This window comes from Calonectris borealis, chromosome 1 (assembly GCF_964195595.1).
Source record: "Calonectris borealis chromosome 1, bCalBor7.hap1.2, whole genome shotgun sequence".
In the NCBI taxonomy this organism is placed as follows: domain Eukaryota; kingdom Metazoa; phylum Chordata; class Aves; order Procellariiformes; family Procellariidae; genus Calonectris; species Calonectris borealis.
The window spans coordinates 174,885,449-174,905,507 of NC_134312.1; the positions used below are offsets into that span (position 1 = coordinate 174,885,449).

Genomic DNA, 20,059 nt, shown 5'->3' on the forward strand with positions numbered 1-20,059 from the left:
GTGAATTCAGAATATTGGAAGCTCAAAACATGGAGAGCAGAGAATATTTCTATCTAGTGAATAACCAGGAGCACAACTTAAGATATGGAAGAAATAATTATCTTTTGTGTAAAAAAAAAAAAAACAGCCTTGAAATCTTTCAAAGTTAGCGGTGGATTAAACAGCAGGGTGGAGTCAGAATTTGTCTTTTTAATGGGAATAAAGCCAGTCTCGGTGAAACTGTGACAGGGTTGTTGTTGGAAAATGCCGGTGGATGAGTGGTCCGCAAAAGAAGGAGGCTCAGGGAAGAGGATGAAGCGAGAGCTGTGGTAAGAGCAGTGATGAGGGTAGGTGGGGACAAATCATGGAGGAGTGTTGGGTTCACATACTCTTCATTGCCTTGTTTCAGATTATAATTTTAAACTATATTGAAGCCACTGAATTTAGGAAGTGGGGCTGAGGGTAAGAACAGAGTGGTCTGATTAACCACACCCCTGAAATTTGTGGCTGGAGGTGCCAGTTGTGGCACTGCCGACTTGCATACTAGAAGCCTGCCCTGGCAGCTGAGGAGACGGAAAGGGACATCCAGTGGTCAAGACAGGAGGATTTCCCTGCCTGGGTGAAGTGTCAATGGGAGCAGGGTCTGGTGGTGGCTGTAGGGATCGGGAACTTCAGAGAGGTGGGAGGACACTTGAGACTTGGGATCTGGACAACTGCAATGTTTCTGTGGTGGGTAACGCGGAAAGAAGAACAGGTGTCACCGAAGGGAGTAGTTGGGAGAAAGGGCCGGGGGAACTCCGACACCAACAGTAGATGAGGGGCAACCACTTGAAGTCAGTATAACTCTAACAAGCAAAAGCTGTGTTCGCTATCTCTTATTTAATCAAATTACAGGAATATTTTTCAATAGTTAATGTATTTTAGGAGCTTCCTCATAATTTCAAGATACCCAGTAGGTGTTTTCCTTGCACTAAACCGAGGATGGGTGTAGCCCCAGATGCATCTTCAGCTAACGCATTTCTGCTACTGCCTGTTAGTTTAACTGCTTTGTTAAGTGTTTAAGTCATGTACTGTGTAAGATGTTCCCCGCAAATCAAAAAAGTAATCAAAGAGAATTGATAGAAAAACAAAAGCTTTGCTTGTCGGGCATGTTGCTGAACTTGATCCTCAGGGAAGTAGTGAGTGTAGCGTAGTTGTTCATGTCATTCATGTTCTTCTGAGTCAGGATGGTTTGTAGGGGTTACGGATCGTGGTGGTTAGCCAGGAATAGTTTTGGGTGTCTTGGGTAGAAGTCTTTGAGCCTTTCCAGAGGCATGCTTCATCCAAAACAGCATCCATACTGTCACGTCTGTGTTGTTTTTCTGTTACACCTGGAATATTGGGGGCGGGGGGGGGGGAAGGGGAAAAAAAGGTCCTCCTCAGTGGTAATCTCCTTTGGTATTTGTGTCTTCTATTGTTATTAAATTATTTATTAATGCTGTTTATTAATTTATTTGTTGCACCCTCTTCCCTGAAAGATAATTAAATATGATGAGTCCACTTGCTAGCTTGTAATGGGAATGGTGGGAGCGTAAATTGGGATTGATTGGTTTCACTGCGGTGACACAGAGTACGGGACTAGCCAGCGTGGCCAAGCCTCAGGGGCTCCAGGGTGAAAATCCTTGGTTTTCAAAATTGTGGTTTCCTCCGTGCAATACAGGATTGTTTCTTTGGAGTGCTTTCCTCTCTAGTTTAATAAACCAAACAATGTGACTTCCTTATCATCCTTAGTTTCTGATTTTTGTAATAATTTTTTTATGGTGGTGTCCATGTAACTGATGAGCAGTGTACTTGTATTAACGTCTATGTATCACCTTGGTATGCTGGAAGCTTAGTGTGGGCGGTGTTGCCAGTTCCTGCCTGACAGTCCTATTTAACCATCTGAAGTTACTTTTTTTGTTTTTCTTTTTCTTTTTTCTCCAAGCTCTTTCAAAAATGGGATGCCTTTCCAAGTCTGCCAGGCCCCATTGAAAACGATGACTTTTAAGTTCTTAAAAATTGGAGGTTTTGATAGGGAGAACAAAGGAGTCCAAGGCTTGTTTAAAAAACCAAAGCTCTTAAAACTTGTAGTACCCTTCACTCTGCAGACAACTAAGTACCATTTTATTTAAAATACTTTTCAGTCAAGAGTGATTGTGGGACTGACTGAAATGACAGTGACTAAGGCCCTTGCGCTGCCTCTTTCTCTCCTGTAACTACAGAGCCATGAAGGGCAGCGTGCGCAGGTGTAGGTGTCTGTAGGTGAGACGGACCCGCCACCTGGCAAGAACTTTATCCGCTAAAGTTATTCTTCAGGTTATAGTTTCTGGGCTGTGAATGCGAATAGTTACTGAGCCACGGTTAAGGGGGTTGTTTGTCCATGTTGGTCTGCAGAATGAAATGGCACTGCGCTACTGCATGCAGATGGTGAGTCCTGCAGGCTGCTGCAGTGATCTCAGTAGGGGACTGCGTAGTACAAATTACCTTTGGAAATCTGGCTACTTCTGGTTTTTGCACTTAAATATGTAGTGGGATGGGCAGATGAATTCCCCCTTGGATTACTGAATGAAACAGTACATTGAATTACTCCCCAACACCGCCCTGCCCCCCCAAAAAAATCTAAGTGATGGGGGAACTATCAGATAGGGGAGAAGCAAATACATTTCTGTTTAAGCAAGGACAGGAAAATAACCAGAGCAACTGTGCCTCCTGTCAAAAATACGAGGGCTATTAGAACAAAGAGAGAAATGAGGGCTAGGGAGGCCAGTGGAATTTGACCAGGTATGTATCAATGAGATCTCTGAACAGATGCATCCTGTCCTAAGGTTAATCATGGCTTGTGCTGAGCTTTACAGTGTGTTGCGAAGTTTGAAATGCTGGGGTGGAGAGTTCCAAGTGGAAATTCTCCAGGAACAGTACTCGAGTCAATTTTACTCTTCTCACTCAACCCAAAGACATCAAGAGCATGAGTATGCTTCAGTGACTTTCTCTGCATTTCAAATTATTATTAAAAGATTTGTAGCTACTGAATCTGGTAGTGGAGCTGTTTTGAGCTGGCCAGTGCCTGATGGGAACATTTTATACTTACTTATGGTATTTCTCCCTTTTCTGAGCTTTTTACCTACAGTACACTGAGGGATAATTATTAGTAATAATGCTAGTCTGCATTTTCAAGAAGGGGCAGGCTAGGAAAAAAGACATTAAAAATGATTAATGGAAACACTCGTGGTCAATTGATCAATTTTAGAGAGTGTACCTTCCTATTAAAATAGACACTCATCAGCCACATTTTTAGGATGCCAGCCAAATAAACTCCTTAAAATGATTAATAGCATAGTGCCCCCAGTTCAGAGCCTGAATATGTACCCATACCTTCATGTACATAGATATCTTGCTATTTTCTTGAAAAAGCACTTTAGTGGTACATTTCTAAGGGAAAGCAAAAGAAGGGGCCCAAATTGTAATGAATGCAGTGATGAAATTTATTGTGGGTTGAGCAAAGGCAGGAGTAGGAGCTGAATGTAACTACTCACTATGTAGAGCAGGGTGCATTCAGCTGTTGACTTTCTTTTTTTTTGGAAGCATAACTTTAAGCCTAGAAATGAGGATGGTTGGGTTTCCTCGGTGTGTATCACAGCTTTGAACAGCGTTTGCTGGGTTTCTTTGCTCGTTTTTCCCAACTTTGTGGTAAATTGTGAGAGCCTGTCCTCCCTTAGCTGCTTATGGCCACCTCTGTTTTGGAGGAGCAACATAGGTTTTTTTGAGCAGTTTGACAGGTTTTTTCTAACTTATCTTATGCTGACGTGGTGAGGTGGGACTCTTCACACGTAGCTGAGCAGGTGCTTTTGAGGAGGTGACCAATCTCTAGGCTGGGGCTTGGTGAAATGGGGTGTTGGCTCTCGCTGCCTGTGCCAGCCACGGGGGCATCAACACTGATTTTACAACTACCTTCTGGTGATGTATGAACTTACAGCCTGTATAGCTTTCTCTGCTGCTTGTGAGAATGATTTTGTTCCCTCTTTTAAGGCAAGTTTAATGGGCACAGCTTATTCTGGTTTTGCTTATTCTTTAAGTGGTTTTGCTGCGAAAGTTGGCACAGCGCACTTGATACGTGGTAAGGGGAAAGCTGCGCGATATTTCGTCCACAGTGGGATGATGGTTAGTGCTGTTCTTTAACTTATTTACAACATCTTGCACAGCATAAAAGGAAAAGACATGCCAGGGTTTATATAAGCTACTACATACAAACAGTGTTAAATTTTTTTCTTCCTGCTCTGATTTTTCCATTGTCCTGGTGTTCCCTCTGAAGGCAACTACAAAGAGACTCTATGGAATTTTGAACCACGTAAGGGTAGTAATTGCCATCTGAGGCGGGATTCATCTGTTCCAGACATTCAAGTTTCAGACTTTCTTGCATGTTAAATCTCAGATACCTGTGCTCCATTACCAAATCGTGGGATGCTCACGACAGCTGGGTTGACCGAGAGCAGATTTTGGCAAAAGTCAGCAGCAAATTTATGCTTGTTCCTTTGGACTTGTAGAAAGGGGCCTTAGGTGTTCAGCCACCCTCCCTTAGATTAGGTAGTCAGGGGGGTTGCCATCACCACAAGAAACATCAGATGCACGGTCCACGCGGAAACTGATGCTCCACTGAGTGTTGTAAGGAAACTGGTGACCTCGTCCTTGAGCTCTGGCTATTTCATTTATAACTGTGTACAAGTGCAAGGATTGTTTGTTCTTCTAATGGTCTCTGGGATTCAGCAGCCTCTTCACAGGAAATAAAGAAAATCCTTGTTTTATTTTTGAATGGGTTAGAGTATAAATGAAGATTATCTTGCAACTTTGAGAAGCAAGAGTAAGTATTGCTGCCTGTACTGCAAGTAGAGCCGGCTTGATTCTGGACCGACCATAAACCTAGTTTGAGTAAAGGTATTAAACCGGAAGAGGGTGAGTGGGTGATAGCATTTGGTAATGCTAATCCTTATTAGCAGGGCCAAATAAGAGTGTGAAACCTGTGTAGTTAGGTCTTTTTCTGTGCAACCATGAAAGATCTGCTGGAGAGGGTGGTATTTATCCTTTTCCCCACCATGAAGATATGGAAGAATCACTGGCAAGTCTCTTCCCTCTTATCCTACTTGAAGCACGAGCTGTTTTCCTGTGGGATACCTTCCTTTTGGATTTCACACTTTGACTTAATTTTTAGTACACTTAATCACATTTGCTTTGTCTGAAGTGCAAATAAAATGTAGAAACACAACATAAATGATTCCAACCTGCCATTAGGAATAACCAGTTTTTAAATATTACTGTTTTATAATTTCTTTCAGATGCTCATAAGCCCTTATGAGTAAAAATCTTGGATAGTCATTATCTGGAGAGTAATACATACTGTTTTGTTGAAGAAAGTCTGAAAATAAGAGGAAAAGATCTCTTTTTTTTTTTTAATTCCAGTTCTTTATGCATTTAGAAACATAGCTACATTTTGCAGCTTGTTTGAAAGTCCTATGTTGTTTTGATGATATATTACGCTTTCAGCAGATTCTTTAAGACAATTATTTACAAAAAATATTTAATCAATTCACCAGAAATTTGTGGCTGTATGTGTGCATGTTTTTATAGTCATATACATATATGTGTACATATGCATATGTCTGTGTGTACATATATATATGTATAAAGCTGCAATTCTTGTAACAAGAAAAGGCCCACTGAGTCCTTTGACTTTGTGCACAGGCTGGTGAATAGAATTTTAACTCTAATGTGGAATTTGAACTGTGTGCGAGGATAAGATGGTGAACTAAAAGACCTTGCATTGAGTGTGTGCACTATGTAACACGAACATTTCCTTATGTCAGAGAAGCTGTCCAAAGTGATGTGTGACTGTGTTTATCAAAATTTTATTTTATTTAGATCTAACAAAAAACAATGTCATTCTATTTAAACTAGAGTTGTGAAGGGAGTATCAAGGTTTCAGAGCTATCCATTCAAACAACTGAGAGTGTCAAAGATAACCACTACTTTTAGAATAAAAAATCAAGGGGGATGTAGTATTTTGCTGTGTTTTTCTCTGCTCCCTGCCATTTATTGTACTCTTCTAGATTGACCACTGGTTATTACCTAAACCCAGGCATTTGAAGACTCCCATTAGTTCTCCAGATTTTAACTACTGAATCTTTTTTTACCTTTACAGTATAACAGCATGCACACACACTTTCTAATTTCATTTGCCAAACCAAAATTCTTTGTGTATATTGATACAGTTGCAGGTTTTTTTAAATATCACTGAAAAACATTGTAGAATCATAGAATAGTTTGGGTTGGAAGGGACCTTTAAAGGTCATCTAGTCCAACCCCCCTGCCATGGGCAGGGACATCTTCAACTCCATCAGGTTGCTCAGAGCCCCGACCAACCTGACCTTGAATGTTTTCAGGGATGGGGCATCTACCACCTCTCTGGGCAACCTGTTCCAGTGTTTCACCACCCTCATTGTAAAAAATGTCTTCCTTATATCTAGTCTAAGTCTACCTTCTTTTAGTTTAAAACCATTACCCCTTGTCATCATCCTTCCCAGAGTAATAATTCTCTGAAATTATGAAAAGTAGCATATTTATGTATAATTATTTTTGCCAAACCAGACCCTTAAGTTCTAGGGAGAACAAAGAGTTCTTGAAATTCATCTTTTAAGTCCCAGAAGGTCTGGGACTTATCCTTGAAGCTGTTCAATTCAAAATAATTCATTAATGTCAAATAAAAGACCCTGTAAAGAATGTTTATTCCTTTAAGCCTCTACTGAAAGACTGTGTAAGCACTCCTTGAAAGTTTAATCATTGAATAAACCTTTTAAAAGGAGGAGGGGGAGGCGTATGGCGCACAGACTTTTTGCGAAGGTTGTGTGTTAGGTTAATGAATCATTCATCCACATCTGGCCAGCTGCATGTTTTTTTTCTATGGAAACGGTTATTGGAGTATAATGATTTGTGGAAAAAAACCCCAAACAACAGAAAACTAACACAACTATACAATCAGGTGAGCAAAAGATGTGTTTGCTCACGCTGCCGAGAGCCCAGTGGCATTGAGAACATTTTGGTTTGGCATAAAAGTTTTGGAGACATCGCCCCAGGAGGCTCAGCTGAAATCAAGGTAGACGTTTGGGAGAAGCTGCATCACCCCCTCCCATCGCAGACTGCAGCCTCCTTGGCTTATGTATCCCAGGGACCAAGCTGGTGGCAGAGCTGCTGCTTCTTACCTTGAATCATGATGTACTTCAGTAAGTGCCCGTGTCTCTTCTTTCTCTGTTAGATGTCATTCTTCGTGGGAGTCTGGATAAATATTTCAGTCCGTAGGAGTTCAGGAGAGCTAGGTATCACCTAGCAACAAGCATCCCACTCTCTGCCTCCTGCTTCTCTTTACTTTTATTAAAATACCAGTGAAAAACAGAAGTTGAAGCATTAAGTTAATTTTCAGAAATATTTTGAGCAGCTTAAGATATTTTTGTTATGACACTGTGTCAGAGCAACAAAGATGTTGGCGGGGGGGCTGGCATCTTAAAGCAAGTAACTCCACTTGCCTTGTTTGAACAGAAATCACAATCAAAGACTAGCAAAAGCTTTAGCTGAGGACAGAATAAACCTTATGATTGCAGTTATTTAGTGAGTAACAGAATGCGTAGCAAGTGCTCCTTTGGTCCTGTGAGGTCTATAAAATGCATAGCAGTTACACTTAACCTAAACTGAATGCATTTAAACCATGTATTACCTGGTTCATCTTGTAGCTTGTGATGGCTGCTGGTGGGACAGTGGCTTATGTTGGAATTTGATGTTTATCTTTTTTACAGACAACTTTGTGGCAAAGTGTTTTGGCTAGTTTCAGTTACAATGGTACAGAACTCAGTTTACAAAGATCTTGGGGGCTAGACCCAAGCCAAGAAAGGTAGGCACTGAAAATGCAATTTAGGTAGATTTTTGGGTATGCTCATTCAGTGCAATGCTGCACTGAATTTCAGCCTCTCCTGTCCCTTACCGATTTTAAATGTCAAGGGCTGTTGCAAATCTGTAGCTTGTGGTTATGTATATTTTATCTGTAGTTTCTGCAGAATGTCTACTTCATGGAGTTTACGAATTTCCCTGCAAGAATCAGAAACATGGGAAAAAAGGGCAAGTATGTGGCTACTATTAATATAAAGGTAGCCATCCTCAACACTGGGTTGAGGATAACCTGTGTTCCTTCATCTGTGAACGCTCCTGAAACTGCTTTCAGTGACCCTGCTTTACCTGATGTTCAGGGTGGTCTTCATGAGTTTGGGAGAAGTTGCACTCCATCTTTAGGGAAGTTTGGTGTGACTTAGGGCCTTTGAAAGGGATTGCAGAAGTATAAGTGCAGATTTAAGGGCTTTCAAGAAAAGTGTATACTTTTAAAGTAAAATAAATGATGCAAGAAGGTGGTTAAGAAACATAGTTATGCCCAAATATGGGGTTTGCTTTGTAGAGGGAAAAGTTAATAAATCCTGATTCAGCAAATGACTTAACTTTGCGAATGAGTTTGTCTTTTCCAAATGTATGTTCCCATATCTATCTGAATTAGAAAAAGGGTAAAATAGCGCGAGGAATAATTTGTAACTGTATTAATGGGAATTTACTTAAAATTCAGCAGTATGTAAAAGAGATGTGAAAGTGATACCAGTATTAACTTCTTTTCTAATGAATTAATGTGGGTTTATATGTTCAAAAATGTTCTATTTGTAGAGACAAGGGCACCTGTATACACATAGTGGCCTCTGTTTGTCTAGAAATACGTTCAGCATGATTGTCCTAAAACCCTTCGTATGTTCCTTACTCTGGTCCATGATTCCTCTTCAGCTCTGCCGGTGGGTGGGGATGCCAGCCAGGGTGGGACTACCAGGGCATTTATTCCGATCAAGACAGGTTTTCAAAATGGATTAGGTGTTGTAATTTCTGTTTGGTTTTCTCTTGCTGTAGGAGAAGTAATCTGATGTTTGGTGACATTCATAAACTTTCTAAACTCGTGGGGTCTGAAAACATGATTTTAAGACAATGGTTAGCCTTTGGCTGGAATTGGACATAATTCTGTGTTTGCTACTTAAATTTCTTTCTTTTGGTTGAAACTGGTGGTTTGTTAGGTGCTTTGCTTTATGATTATTTAAAGAGCCTTTTTGACATAAAGGTTTCAAATCAGGAATATTGTGCAGTTGTCTCATCAGGTAGATTTTCTTCTGGTATAAAAACCACTTCATACAAATGGAAGATGCTTCTCTTCAGACTTTCATGTCTGTTTTCGTATTTCTGATAGTAGAAACTGAGATTTCACAGTAAACCGCTGAAAACCAAAGTCCAGAGCAAGTTTCAGAGCGGTGACACATGTGGCAGAATGGATGCACTAGGTCTGTAAGGACAGGCGCTCCTGTTTTTCATATGCATTTCCAAGTCATTTCATCTGAAGCCGAAGCTTTTCAGCTCTTCTGAAAATCAGGCAACAGATTTGTGGAGTTACTAGTTAAATGCCGTTTTCAGATGAACGGTTTGCTTTTCATCTTCTCCCCAAAAGCAGCCTAAAATAGTTGCAGTGAAGAGGCCTGTATGGATGGCATGTGTGGCAAGTGCGCATTGGCCACCAAAACCAAAGCTCTTGGTCACCCGGGTGGTCAGTGCTAGGGGATATAACCCCTGTCCTACCCCCAAACCATGTGTGTCATGGTGGAGCAGCGTTGTGGGACGGTGGCACTGCTGGAGCTTGTGGTGTGCCCTGCTTGTACTTGGTGAAGAGGAGGACAAGCAAAAGCCCTTCCATGGAGGAGAGCACCCCAGTGATGCAAGGACGTGGGCAATTCGGTGCTTGATAAATTGTGCAGATCTGAAGAGAATTAATAAGCAAACCTGATTTTTTGTCATTGCTAACAAAGTAGCTTTTTCATGAGGAGGGCTGTTGTACATGATTTGATAACGCAAAACCAGTTGTGGCTATGGCTAGTTGGATAGCGGTGCGTTAGCAGTTTTGAAACACATACCCATGTTTGCTCTGTCACCATAGCCACCGTAACCTAATAGGACTTCAGCGGTCGTGTGTAATTTGAAGCTAAGTTGCATTGTAGGAGCGTGTGTGTCTGTGTGCGTGTAGGGAGGAGTAATGATGAGAAAACCTGGAGAACTGGAAACAAATACAGGTCAAACTCTGTCTTCCTCTGACAGAGACCCCACGAAGCTTTTGAATACATTACATTTAATTTTAAAGAACTTGATGACCAAGTAATTTCCTGCTCAGGTTAGATAAGCACATCACATAAGTCCAGGATATGGAAAACCTGGTCCCCTTGTCCCATTTTCAGACATCAGCACAGAGAAAGAGCAGCTAGAAACTCAAAGGTGGTTCTTCAAGTGTGCAATTAAAAAAAAAAAAAATCTGCTTCATGAAGTGGAAATTTTGAAGCAATCCAAATAATGCCAAGGGAGGTTAAACAACAAAAAGGAAAGACAGTCTACAAGATGCAGGGGAGGTGGGGCAAATGGTCTACAATAGTTAGTATGCTCTAAGCCTACAGTATTTAGTTACATTTAGTTAGGTTGGTGTTTGTGGTGATTTTTGATTCATGTGAATATTTGGAACTTACTTTTTTCTGTTACCGTTAATATTTTCTTAGAAATAAAATTAAGTGCATGGTGTTTAGTCACTATAATAGTAGCACAGTATATGAATATTTACTAATTTTACGTGCTTAAGGGAGCTTCTTGTTTTGTTTTCAGTGTAAAAGTTTTCTTGGTGTTTGGAGACCTGTTAGTCATGTTGTTGTATATACAGTAGTAATGAAATACTGGGTTGTGGTTTAAAAGCAGGCAGGTGATGCTTCACTGCTATTTGAAGGATGACCTTCTTTTGAATGATATAAAAATAACAGCAGATTGTTTATAACAACTCTGACAGCAGGTTTAGATTCTTGACTTCACACCGTTTCCATTATGAAGAGAGACATATGTAAGTAGCATTTGCTTCCAGATACATGCACATATTCTGGCAAGGTGTTTAAGACATATTGTCTATTATTTAAATTTTGGACTTCTGAAACTCCCTCCCCCCCCCCCCCCCAAGGCTTTAAAAAAATTACAGTGCTGGATTAGTATATTTTCTTAAACCTGAAGGAGAACTCCCAAAAGTACAATATAGTATTTAAAGCTCTATATACATTTTGCTTTTATTGATTCCCATGGAAACATAACTGAAAAATCATGTATCCTTAGGAAACCTTTCAAGAAATATGTATTCAAATTCTGTAATGGTCTTGCACAGTTATTTCCCATGGCTGGAGTATTGACTGAGCTTACTAATAAATGTATTTTAGCTTTTAATGCTTTTTAATTGTCCAGATCTCACATAGTATTTCTGTGAAATACATTTTGAAATACCAGTAAAGAATATTTGCACTCGGTAACTGCTGGAAAGTTTACCTGTACAAACGCAGGGTACTGATATATAATGGGCCTTGAAGACTAATTAAAGCAATTGGGATTTAGTGCCCTCAAGTAGCAGCTCAGAAATTAAAGACACTGAGAGCATTGACTAAAATCATTAGTTAAGAGCAAATATAAGGCTTTCTCCAATGTACTTTGTTGTATTTATCCAGTTTTATTTAAAGTGCTTATAAACTTACTGTTCTTCTGACCCCTGTTTTACTATGGAACAGATGTCTGTGGTTAGGTTTTTCATTTACATATACAATAATATTTGAGAAATTAGTGAACCTCTAAGAAAATACATCAATTAAATTATTTCATCTTTTCTTTTTCAGGATTGAAGTGGATCTAGGGACGAATGGATGACTGAATATTCATATGAAGAGGAAAGCCATAAAAGTTAGTTGACATTTTTAGTCATATGCATTATACATATTACTGCTATTATCAAAAATTTATATTGTGTTACAAAATATAATAGATGAAGTAACCGGTCTGAGCTTCATATGCCATATTGTCTTTCAGGCAGGGGAATACTATAGCTTAACACAGTATACTATAGCTGTGTTAACAGTTTCTGACCAAACCTGAACGTTCAAAGGAAAACCTAGTAGTACATTAAGGAAATAGGTAATTCCTTTGAAGCCAGGTGTTTGAATGGGCTGACGCGTAGTGGTGTTCATTATTCTTATGCGCAAGGATGAAGGGAGAATGAGAGAGGCATTGTCTTCCATTACAGTTACTGGCTGGGAAGCTTAATACTTTGTGGAGTGGCACTCAGACGCCACGCTGACAAATGCTATTTAAGCAGTCAAATAGGATATGATATCTTCGAAAGTATCTTGGTGCTTTGTTTTCTTATCATAGAGAGATGGCTGTCTTACAGCATGTGTTTTCTGCACTAGTTAAAAAGGAAGTTATTAGTGGACCTCTGTGCTTTACTGACTATCGTTATGCTTTGTAGGATGATAAAATTCAGTAGGCCTTGACATCTGACTTGTTGGTGACTGTGAACTATAGGCTTTGGCTGGGATGCTACGTTAACCAATTCCTGCCAAGGCTGTTTAAACAAAGCTGACTGTGCCTGTGGGTCTGCACCGGAGCAAATGAATTGTAATGACAAATGCTGGGCACAGTCCAGCAGGATGCTGTGCAGCAGCTCAGTTAAATAAGGCATTCTGGAAACTACTAGTCAAGGAGGGATATGTTATGGTGGAAAACCTTGTTGCTAGAGAGCTTTCTTCAACCCCTGAATCCCAGTCAGGGGTGGGAACAATCAAAAAAACAGCAAAACCCCCAGATTTTTTCAAAAGCACAGCGTCAGTTCAATACCAGAAATGTAACTTTATAGTTCTATTAACTTGATCAAAGTAGTTTAGTTATTTATCTCAGTGATAATTTGGTTTTATCAATCTTTTAGTGGTTCAGAAGTTTTACAGTTTATCAACAACTGACTTGGCTACAGAAGAGTTTACTTTAATTCCTTCTTGGGTACGCATTTTTAGGGTTTACAAGTAGTGGACATGCTGATCTTAGCTACCTCTGGATTCACAAGCAGCGTAAGACTTGAAAGAGTCATCTGTGTCCTTGAATCCGGTCTCCTGAAATAACAGCCAGTGAAACAATCTTTAGTTCAGAAGCATCCGTACAACATCTGCTTTATATACTGCAGGTCCCAGAAAACACCTCCAGCCTCCAGGAGCCAAATTTAAACCTTAATAGAGACAGCGAGTGGTATTAGTAGCCCTGCAGTAATGTACACGTTTTCTTTATAGGATCAGGGACCCATATGCCCAGGTACGAACCAGAAGCTGTTGCCCGCTAAAACCAGCGCACAAAGTCTTAAGGAATTTCTCTTTGGTTTGATTGCTGACATGTTGGCGGCTGCTGTCCACACCGATGTCTGATAGCTCGGGATGGGCTCGCATCGTGGGGGAGCAAACACTTCCCTGCTCAGACCTCCTGGCTATGAATAGCAGAGTGAAAAACTGATACCATACAAACCTTGCTTGCATCTTCCAGAACTGCACTGATAAAATCCTGTATGTATGAACTTGGAGAGGTTCTTTACTGGCAGAAAGTGTGAGAGGGTGCAAAGACCAACCTAATTATCTGTAAGCTGTCTCTGGATATCATTATGTTACAGTGGATTCCTCATACTATCCAGAAGATAGTACTACCATAGCGTGGTGATGTTTCACGTAGAATTGAGGAGAAACTGGGCCAGACTAGAGGACAGTCTTAGGGACTGGCTTGGGAAGTGGCACCAGGGCAGACAGCATTAAGGATTTGTCAGATCCTTGAGAGGAGCCATCGTAACAAAGTCTGTGCAGAGGAGGGGGGGCTTCCAGATAAGGCAAACGCAGAAGACTCTTGGACTCATGTGGCCTTTTCCCAAGTTTCTTGGGAAAGACTGGAATTGCATGAGAGATGCAACACTGCTAGCTCTGTATCTCTGTTCCTCCCTCTGCTTTTGCCTTTCTGGTTCAACGCAGAGTGGTGGCAGAAGGAAGGAAGAACAGGAGAACAGGGTGACCTCTTGTCAAGCCATAGTTCCACTCTCTCATGCCCTTCTGATGACATCCCGCAGTAATTGTGGGGAAGCTGCACATAATATGTGCAGATAAGGAAGGGGATACTGAGTTATTTCTTTACATGTTTTCTGTTTGGCAGTCTTTTCAAGCGTAGGACTCTGAATCCAGCTGTTAATCTTTTCTATTGGGAAAGTACCATGATTAAATCATATTGCTGAATGAGAAAAAAATGTGGTTATGTGGAGGAATTCAAAGACCGAGGCTAAAAATTCCCTTTCTGGGAAGACTGATTCCAGAAAACTTAAGCAATAGAAGTGGAGAGGGCTCCTCTCTGGTCACTGTTAAGATCAGTTGATAAAGTCCTGGCTCCAAGAAGAAAGAGATTGGATTTCACCCAGCACCCTGTCTCAGCTTTTCACTTTATTGCTGCTTTGCTAACGAAGTTTTGAAAGCTTTCAATTGCTAACATGAGTATGTTGGTATATCATTGGGGGTGTAAACAACTTGGGTTGTATCATCTGTATGTTATATTGGTATATTTTCGGTCTTTGTTGGTCTGCCTCAGGTTCAGTTCTCTGTTGATCTGACATTTAAAGTTTACTTTTTCAGTTTACAGTGACTGAATGCAGATGTATGGAGATGACAGACCAGGGTAGGAGCTGGTAAGGAAATTGGTAACTCACAGGGAGGAACTATAGCTCAAAAAGTCCCAGGCAAAATAAAGATCAAGTCTTTGAACCAAAAAGAAGTGGGCAGGACTGAAAGAAGGTCAGAGAGCAAACTTAAAGGGGAGAAGAGATTGCTCAAATTGAAAAGGCAGGTCTGCGTTGTACTTGACGAGAGGTCTCGGGTACCGTCATCTCCCACTCATACTGTGGTTTCACGGGCATCCTGCAGGAATACTACTGGGCGGTTCATTTGATCAGGCTTAATGATGTTCTAAGTTATTTAATGCTCAAAAAATGATAAACACCACAGAATTGTATTGAATTCAGTGGTGTTAGGAGGTGACTGCTTATTTTCTAAAGAGGTCTATGTGATAAGCCCAAGAAGTACTGCTGTCTTACGAATGTAACCTATGTGTCATATCTTAAAAAACCAAACCAAAACCAAACCAAAAACTAGCAACAAAAAACAAAAGCCAAGTTTGGCTCAGCTATTTAGAGGGAAGGAATCAGTACAAAGATCTTTCTTGAGCTCTCTAGACCTCGTCCCATCTCAGGAGTCTTCCTACCCCTGATGTGCCCTTTCCTCACCTGCCCTGACTCCTGTGCGGAGCAGGGCGTAGGAGGGTGCACGTCTGTGGTGCTGCGCAACGGTACCCAGCTGAGGGCAGGGCTGCCGTTCAGGGCGACCTAGGCAGGCTGGAGAAAGGGGCTGGCAGGGACTTCATCAAGTTCAGCAGAGGGGAAAGTCCTGCACCTGGGGAGGAACAACCCCATGCTCCAGTGCAGGCTGGGCAAGCCCCTGAGCCATCTCATCTAACTTTGGAGCTACCCTGGTTTTGGATGGGGTTTGGACTCATTGGACTTTCAATTTTTACTTTTTTCGTGATTTTAAAGTCTGGTCATGATAAAAATGATTTTTTTTTTTAATGTGTTCGAGGGTGTTTCAAGGAAGTTTTATGTTTTTATTTGCATAGTCAGAATATTAGTAGCAGTGTGATGATATGTTTGGTTTTTGTCCTCTGCTGTCCCCTCGGTACCCATTACAAACAAATGCAGTTTTCCTAAAAAGGAAGTGACTGCTCTTAAGTGGTCTTTCACTTCTAACATCATTCAGTGGATTCTTGGAGTATAATTATGACTAGAAGCATCAACAGGATAAAATATATTAATCTCAAGGGAGTTGTTTTGCACTGGCCATCAATCCATCCCTTCTGTTACGTGCTTTTCCATTTAGATTACTCTCAGGCAAAGAGGCTGTAGTTTGATGTTTTGTCTCAGTTCATTATGATTATAAATATCTTGGATAAAACAATGTAACAAACGACCGCTTAAAAATGACTGATGGCCCCATTCAGCAAGGCAGGGAGACTGTGAAGTTCTTCTGGTTTCATCTGTTGTCTAGCATTTATCAAGACGGGTCCCTTAACAGTCGATTGGTTGATATTTAATGAATATTTCACAGTGCAAATAGATAGCAGGCAGTTTGTTGTCTGGAACCCGCTCATATTCATAGGACTGATTTGTTTTTACTTACTGTCGCTTAGAAATGTAAAACTTATGCTGAAACTGTGGAGTGGGAGGAAAACTCTTCCCCACACCTTATATTCAGGAAAGGGAGGAGCAGCAGAGATTTTCTTTCTTACTCTCTTCCTTACATGGACTGCCGCATACTGTGCTGTCTCTTACTCCCGTCCTTTCCCGTTGGGTGCCGGTGCGGCTGACGGGCTGCTGGAGGGCCGTGTGTTGTGAGCGGTGTAGCCCCCAGGTTTGCTCGCCGCCAGCTCAGCCAAACTGGGAGTGGGGTGGGGTGGACTTGGCACTGATCCTCATGGCTGAAAAATTGCTGGGGGCATTTCCAACACTGATCTTTTCCAAGGAGAAAAAGGCATTTAAGGTGCCTGCAATGAACCCCTTCAGCTTGACGCGTTTGCATTGCATACAAGTTCGTTCCTCTTCCCTTTGCCTTTGTAAAATTCATAAATGATTTCTGGGAAGACCTTGGCATTCCTATTAGGCTTTCCTTACGAACAGCAGTACAAAATTTGTTCTACACCACTTCTTTCTTCATTTCTGCTGGGCAGTTGCTTTCATAGCCTAAATGGTTTCTTGTTTATGGATCCCAGATCTTGGCTCCATTCCACTCATTTCCCAACTATTTTGGTGTGTTTGCATAGTGCTCTTCAGCAGCTGGCTTGGGGCGGGTATCCAAAGCACACTCACGTACATACACATACACACACACACACACAAAATCAGTTCATCAGAGTTAGGGCCAAATCATATTTAGTGCTTGGCTTGTGATCTGACCCTGTTTAAATCAAGTTGGATTATGATTTTGAGGGCTTTATTCTTTTATTTCATTCCCAGCAGTGTGGATCAGGGGCAGACATCTACAGAGGATCGTAACCGTTGCTTTTAAGTTTCATATATCAAAAATACAATACATTTTACAAGTGTTGTTTTAGTGGTTGAAGATAGCTGTGGTCTTTCTGCACCCTCAAACTTCAGAAAGGCAATGGAAGTAGGCACAGGGGTGGGTTAGACTTTCCCTGTCAAAGCCTGGTCTACTGCAACAGCCTCAAGCTTTGCTTTAAAATCAATAAATGAAGAGATCTTTATATATAATAAATAAGGTTATATTTTCAAGTAGTAAGCACAGAGCTGCCCAAGAGGCTTTGCGCAGAATCGCAAGAAATGTCTCTGGCCCAGCAACTGCTCAGCAGTGGTGTGCAGGGTTTGCATCCTGGTGGCTGCACAGACTTCTGCGCTGCTTGGAGCTGCTGTGTGATGTTTCAGGTGCATTGATTTTGCAGTACTTCTTGAATTAAAATCCTATTTATTAAACAGTTTTTTGAAACAGGAAGAATGGAGAATTGCATAAAAAAGGATGTCAGCAATCTTCATGTGAGGTAGCGTGTGGGGGAGTAAGGCGGCCCCCATTGTAGTGCAGCTCACAAGAGAGTAATTAGTCTAGAATTGACAAAATGTGACGAAAATGTGGAATATTTAAAATACCGGAGTTCTTTTCACAGTTCATGTCATTAAAATTACTAAATGTCATTGTAAAGCAAAGGCAGATCTTGCTGGTGTTGCCTAGATCACTGCTCCATGAAGAGATAGGTGATGATGATGACTCTGTAGTTAGTAAATTGTGGATGTAGGTGAAAGCTGCGTTTAAGGGCTTGCTTCAGCACCTATTGACATAACTCAGCGCAGTAGAGTGCCTGTTAAACTACTTCTGGGAGTTAATAGATATCCCCTTACAATTTCAGTTAGCATCTGTCATGTTGGCATCTGTCATTTGTATTACTTGCTGATGTTGATTGTAAGGCTTGGTGTGTGATTACTTAACTTTTTTTGATTAATTTAAGTCATACAGAGCTTAAACTCTCCCTGTGATGAGTGTCCTCCTGTAACTGTTGCTTTGGTTTTTAAAGTTTGGAGGTTTTTTTGGTTTTGGGGTGGGTTTTTTGTTTGTGTTTTAATTCATTTTGGGAGTGAAAACCAAAAAACTTCACCTTGAAAAGTTTAGCCAGAGCTGAGAACAGAGATAACAAAAACTAGCCTGTGAGCATAAAATGACAAATTGCTTTATAATGCAGGCACAGACACCCTTGGTTCCCATCTCTGGTATTTGAAATGCGTGGTGTGTCGGTGTCCCCGTGCTGGGGGATGCTCTACCAGCAGAGCTCCCGCTGCTCGGGAGGAGCAGAAACGGATGCTCCTCTCCCTTGTAGTCTCCAAAACGCACGTTGTAGACTGTATGAAATAAAATGATGGAAGCAACCCGAAGATCTAGGTGAGAAACTTTGACATGAGCATTTCCTCAGTGCTGGCTGTGGCCGTGTTGAGTACCTCAGGACTGCCAAGCCTAAATGTAGGACTTGCTGTGTCTGCCTCGCTGAGCGCTTCCATCTCAGGGAGCGAGCTGTGGCCTGCCGACGCCAGGTCCCTGCACGCCCACCGGCCAGGGTTAGCTCCCTCCATACCGCGCTTGCTGCAGGTGTGCTGCTGCCTTTTGGAGTTTGGGTGTCCTCCCGTACCTTTGCGGTGCTCCTGTTGCTCGTTACCGTTGGAGATAATTGGAGGCCTATCGTTGTCGTGTTTCCGTGGCATGCAAGTAGCCGTTGCGTGTTGTGGGCTGTGGCGTGAGGCCGTGCGCAGGGTCTGAGGGGTTAGGCTAGGAGGGCTCGGTAGGACCAGTCAAACTGGTAGAGGTTTGTCCACACTCTTGCTAGAAAAGCCTGGAAGGATCAGTCCCCCAAACCACAGGCGGGTTTCGGTTTTGTAGGAAGCTGGCTGGAGCAGACCAGACCGGAGCTGGGAAGTGAGCGGAGTGTATGACTGGTGTAGCTTAGATCAGGAAATGCTTCCATGAATGTCCCGGCCCGGCGTGCTTCGGTTTGCCTTGAAGTGTGGCCTTGGGCTGCGCAAGCTAGGTGGCTTTTGGAAGAAACCAAACCGGGAGGTGTGCTCCAAACAGCTTACCTAACGTGCTCTGCTTTCTCATGGGCTGTTGAAAGACATAGGCTGTGGATATCTTCAGCTAAAACGGAAGATCCCTTTCTGTTGGATCAGTGCTGCTTGCTGAGGGAGATGCAGACTCGCGGTTCTGCTAAGTGAACGCTCAGGGATCTCCCAGTTGTGCGATGTCCCTCTTTGTTTAGTGGTGTTCCAAACTAGTTTCTGCTTCAAACCAGCTTCTTTGGTTCCTTTTTCAGCCTTGATACCCATGGTGAGGACTAGTCGTAAGGTGACGGGACATAGTCCACAGGGAGCTAGATCTCAAAGGCCTGGATCCATTCCTTTCAACTTCAGTCGTTTTGCTGAAGGCTCCCGCCTTCCTGAGTCGGCAGACAGCAGTAGGCATCTCCAGAGGGCAGTTCTTCCCATGGGATTTCCATCTCCTCCCTGGAAGAACAGACATCTCTGCCTGTAAGCTATGCTGGCGCAGACACAGTGAGTACACCAGGTTCCACTTTGCTGGACTCATTCTCCAGTCCTTGGGTTTTCAAAGCATCCCTGAGCATCCCTGCTCTGGCAGCCTGACTTCTCTGCTGCGGTACATTCTCGTGGGTATGAAAGAGCAGTCACTGAGCTCATTTCACCTTTTATTCCTAGAGCACTTACAGAACAATTACACTAATTCTAATAATGACTAAATTTATACTACTCCAGAGGGGGAAGCACAAGGCATTTAATTTCAAAGCTGTTTGACAAGACCATTTTGATGTGTGTATTTTCAGAAGTATGACACAAGTTTCCAAAGTGCCTAATGGGGAGAAAAATGTTTAAATTCATACTCTCAGGTTTTTGGTGTCCAAGAAGCTGAATACTGTTCAATTCTGTTGGGCATGATCCATAAAATAAAACAAGTTTAAATCAGAGATTTACGGGGCT

At 41.8% G+C, this 20,059-nt stretch overlaps 1 protein-coding gene across 8 annotated transcripts in view; it reads left to right on the forward strand.

Moving 5' to 3' along the window:
* The window catches only part of KLF12 (KLF transcription factor 12), a 253,663-nt gene that overhangs the window by 59,294 nt on the left and 174,310 nt on the right, over positions 1–20,059 (forward strand). For all 8 annotated transcript variants that reach the window (XM_075139016.1, XM_075139048.1, XM_075139005.1 and 5 more), the window contains exon 2: positions 11,793–11,856. In XM_075139016.1, the coding sequence (XP_074995117.1) occupies positions 11,836–11,856 (21 nt within the window). In that variant the 5' untranslated portion in view covers positions 11,793–11,835. The remainder of the gene's footprint in view (positions 1–11,792; positions 11,857–20,059) is intronic.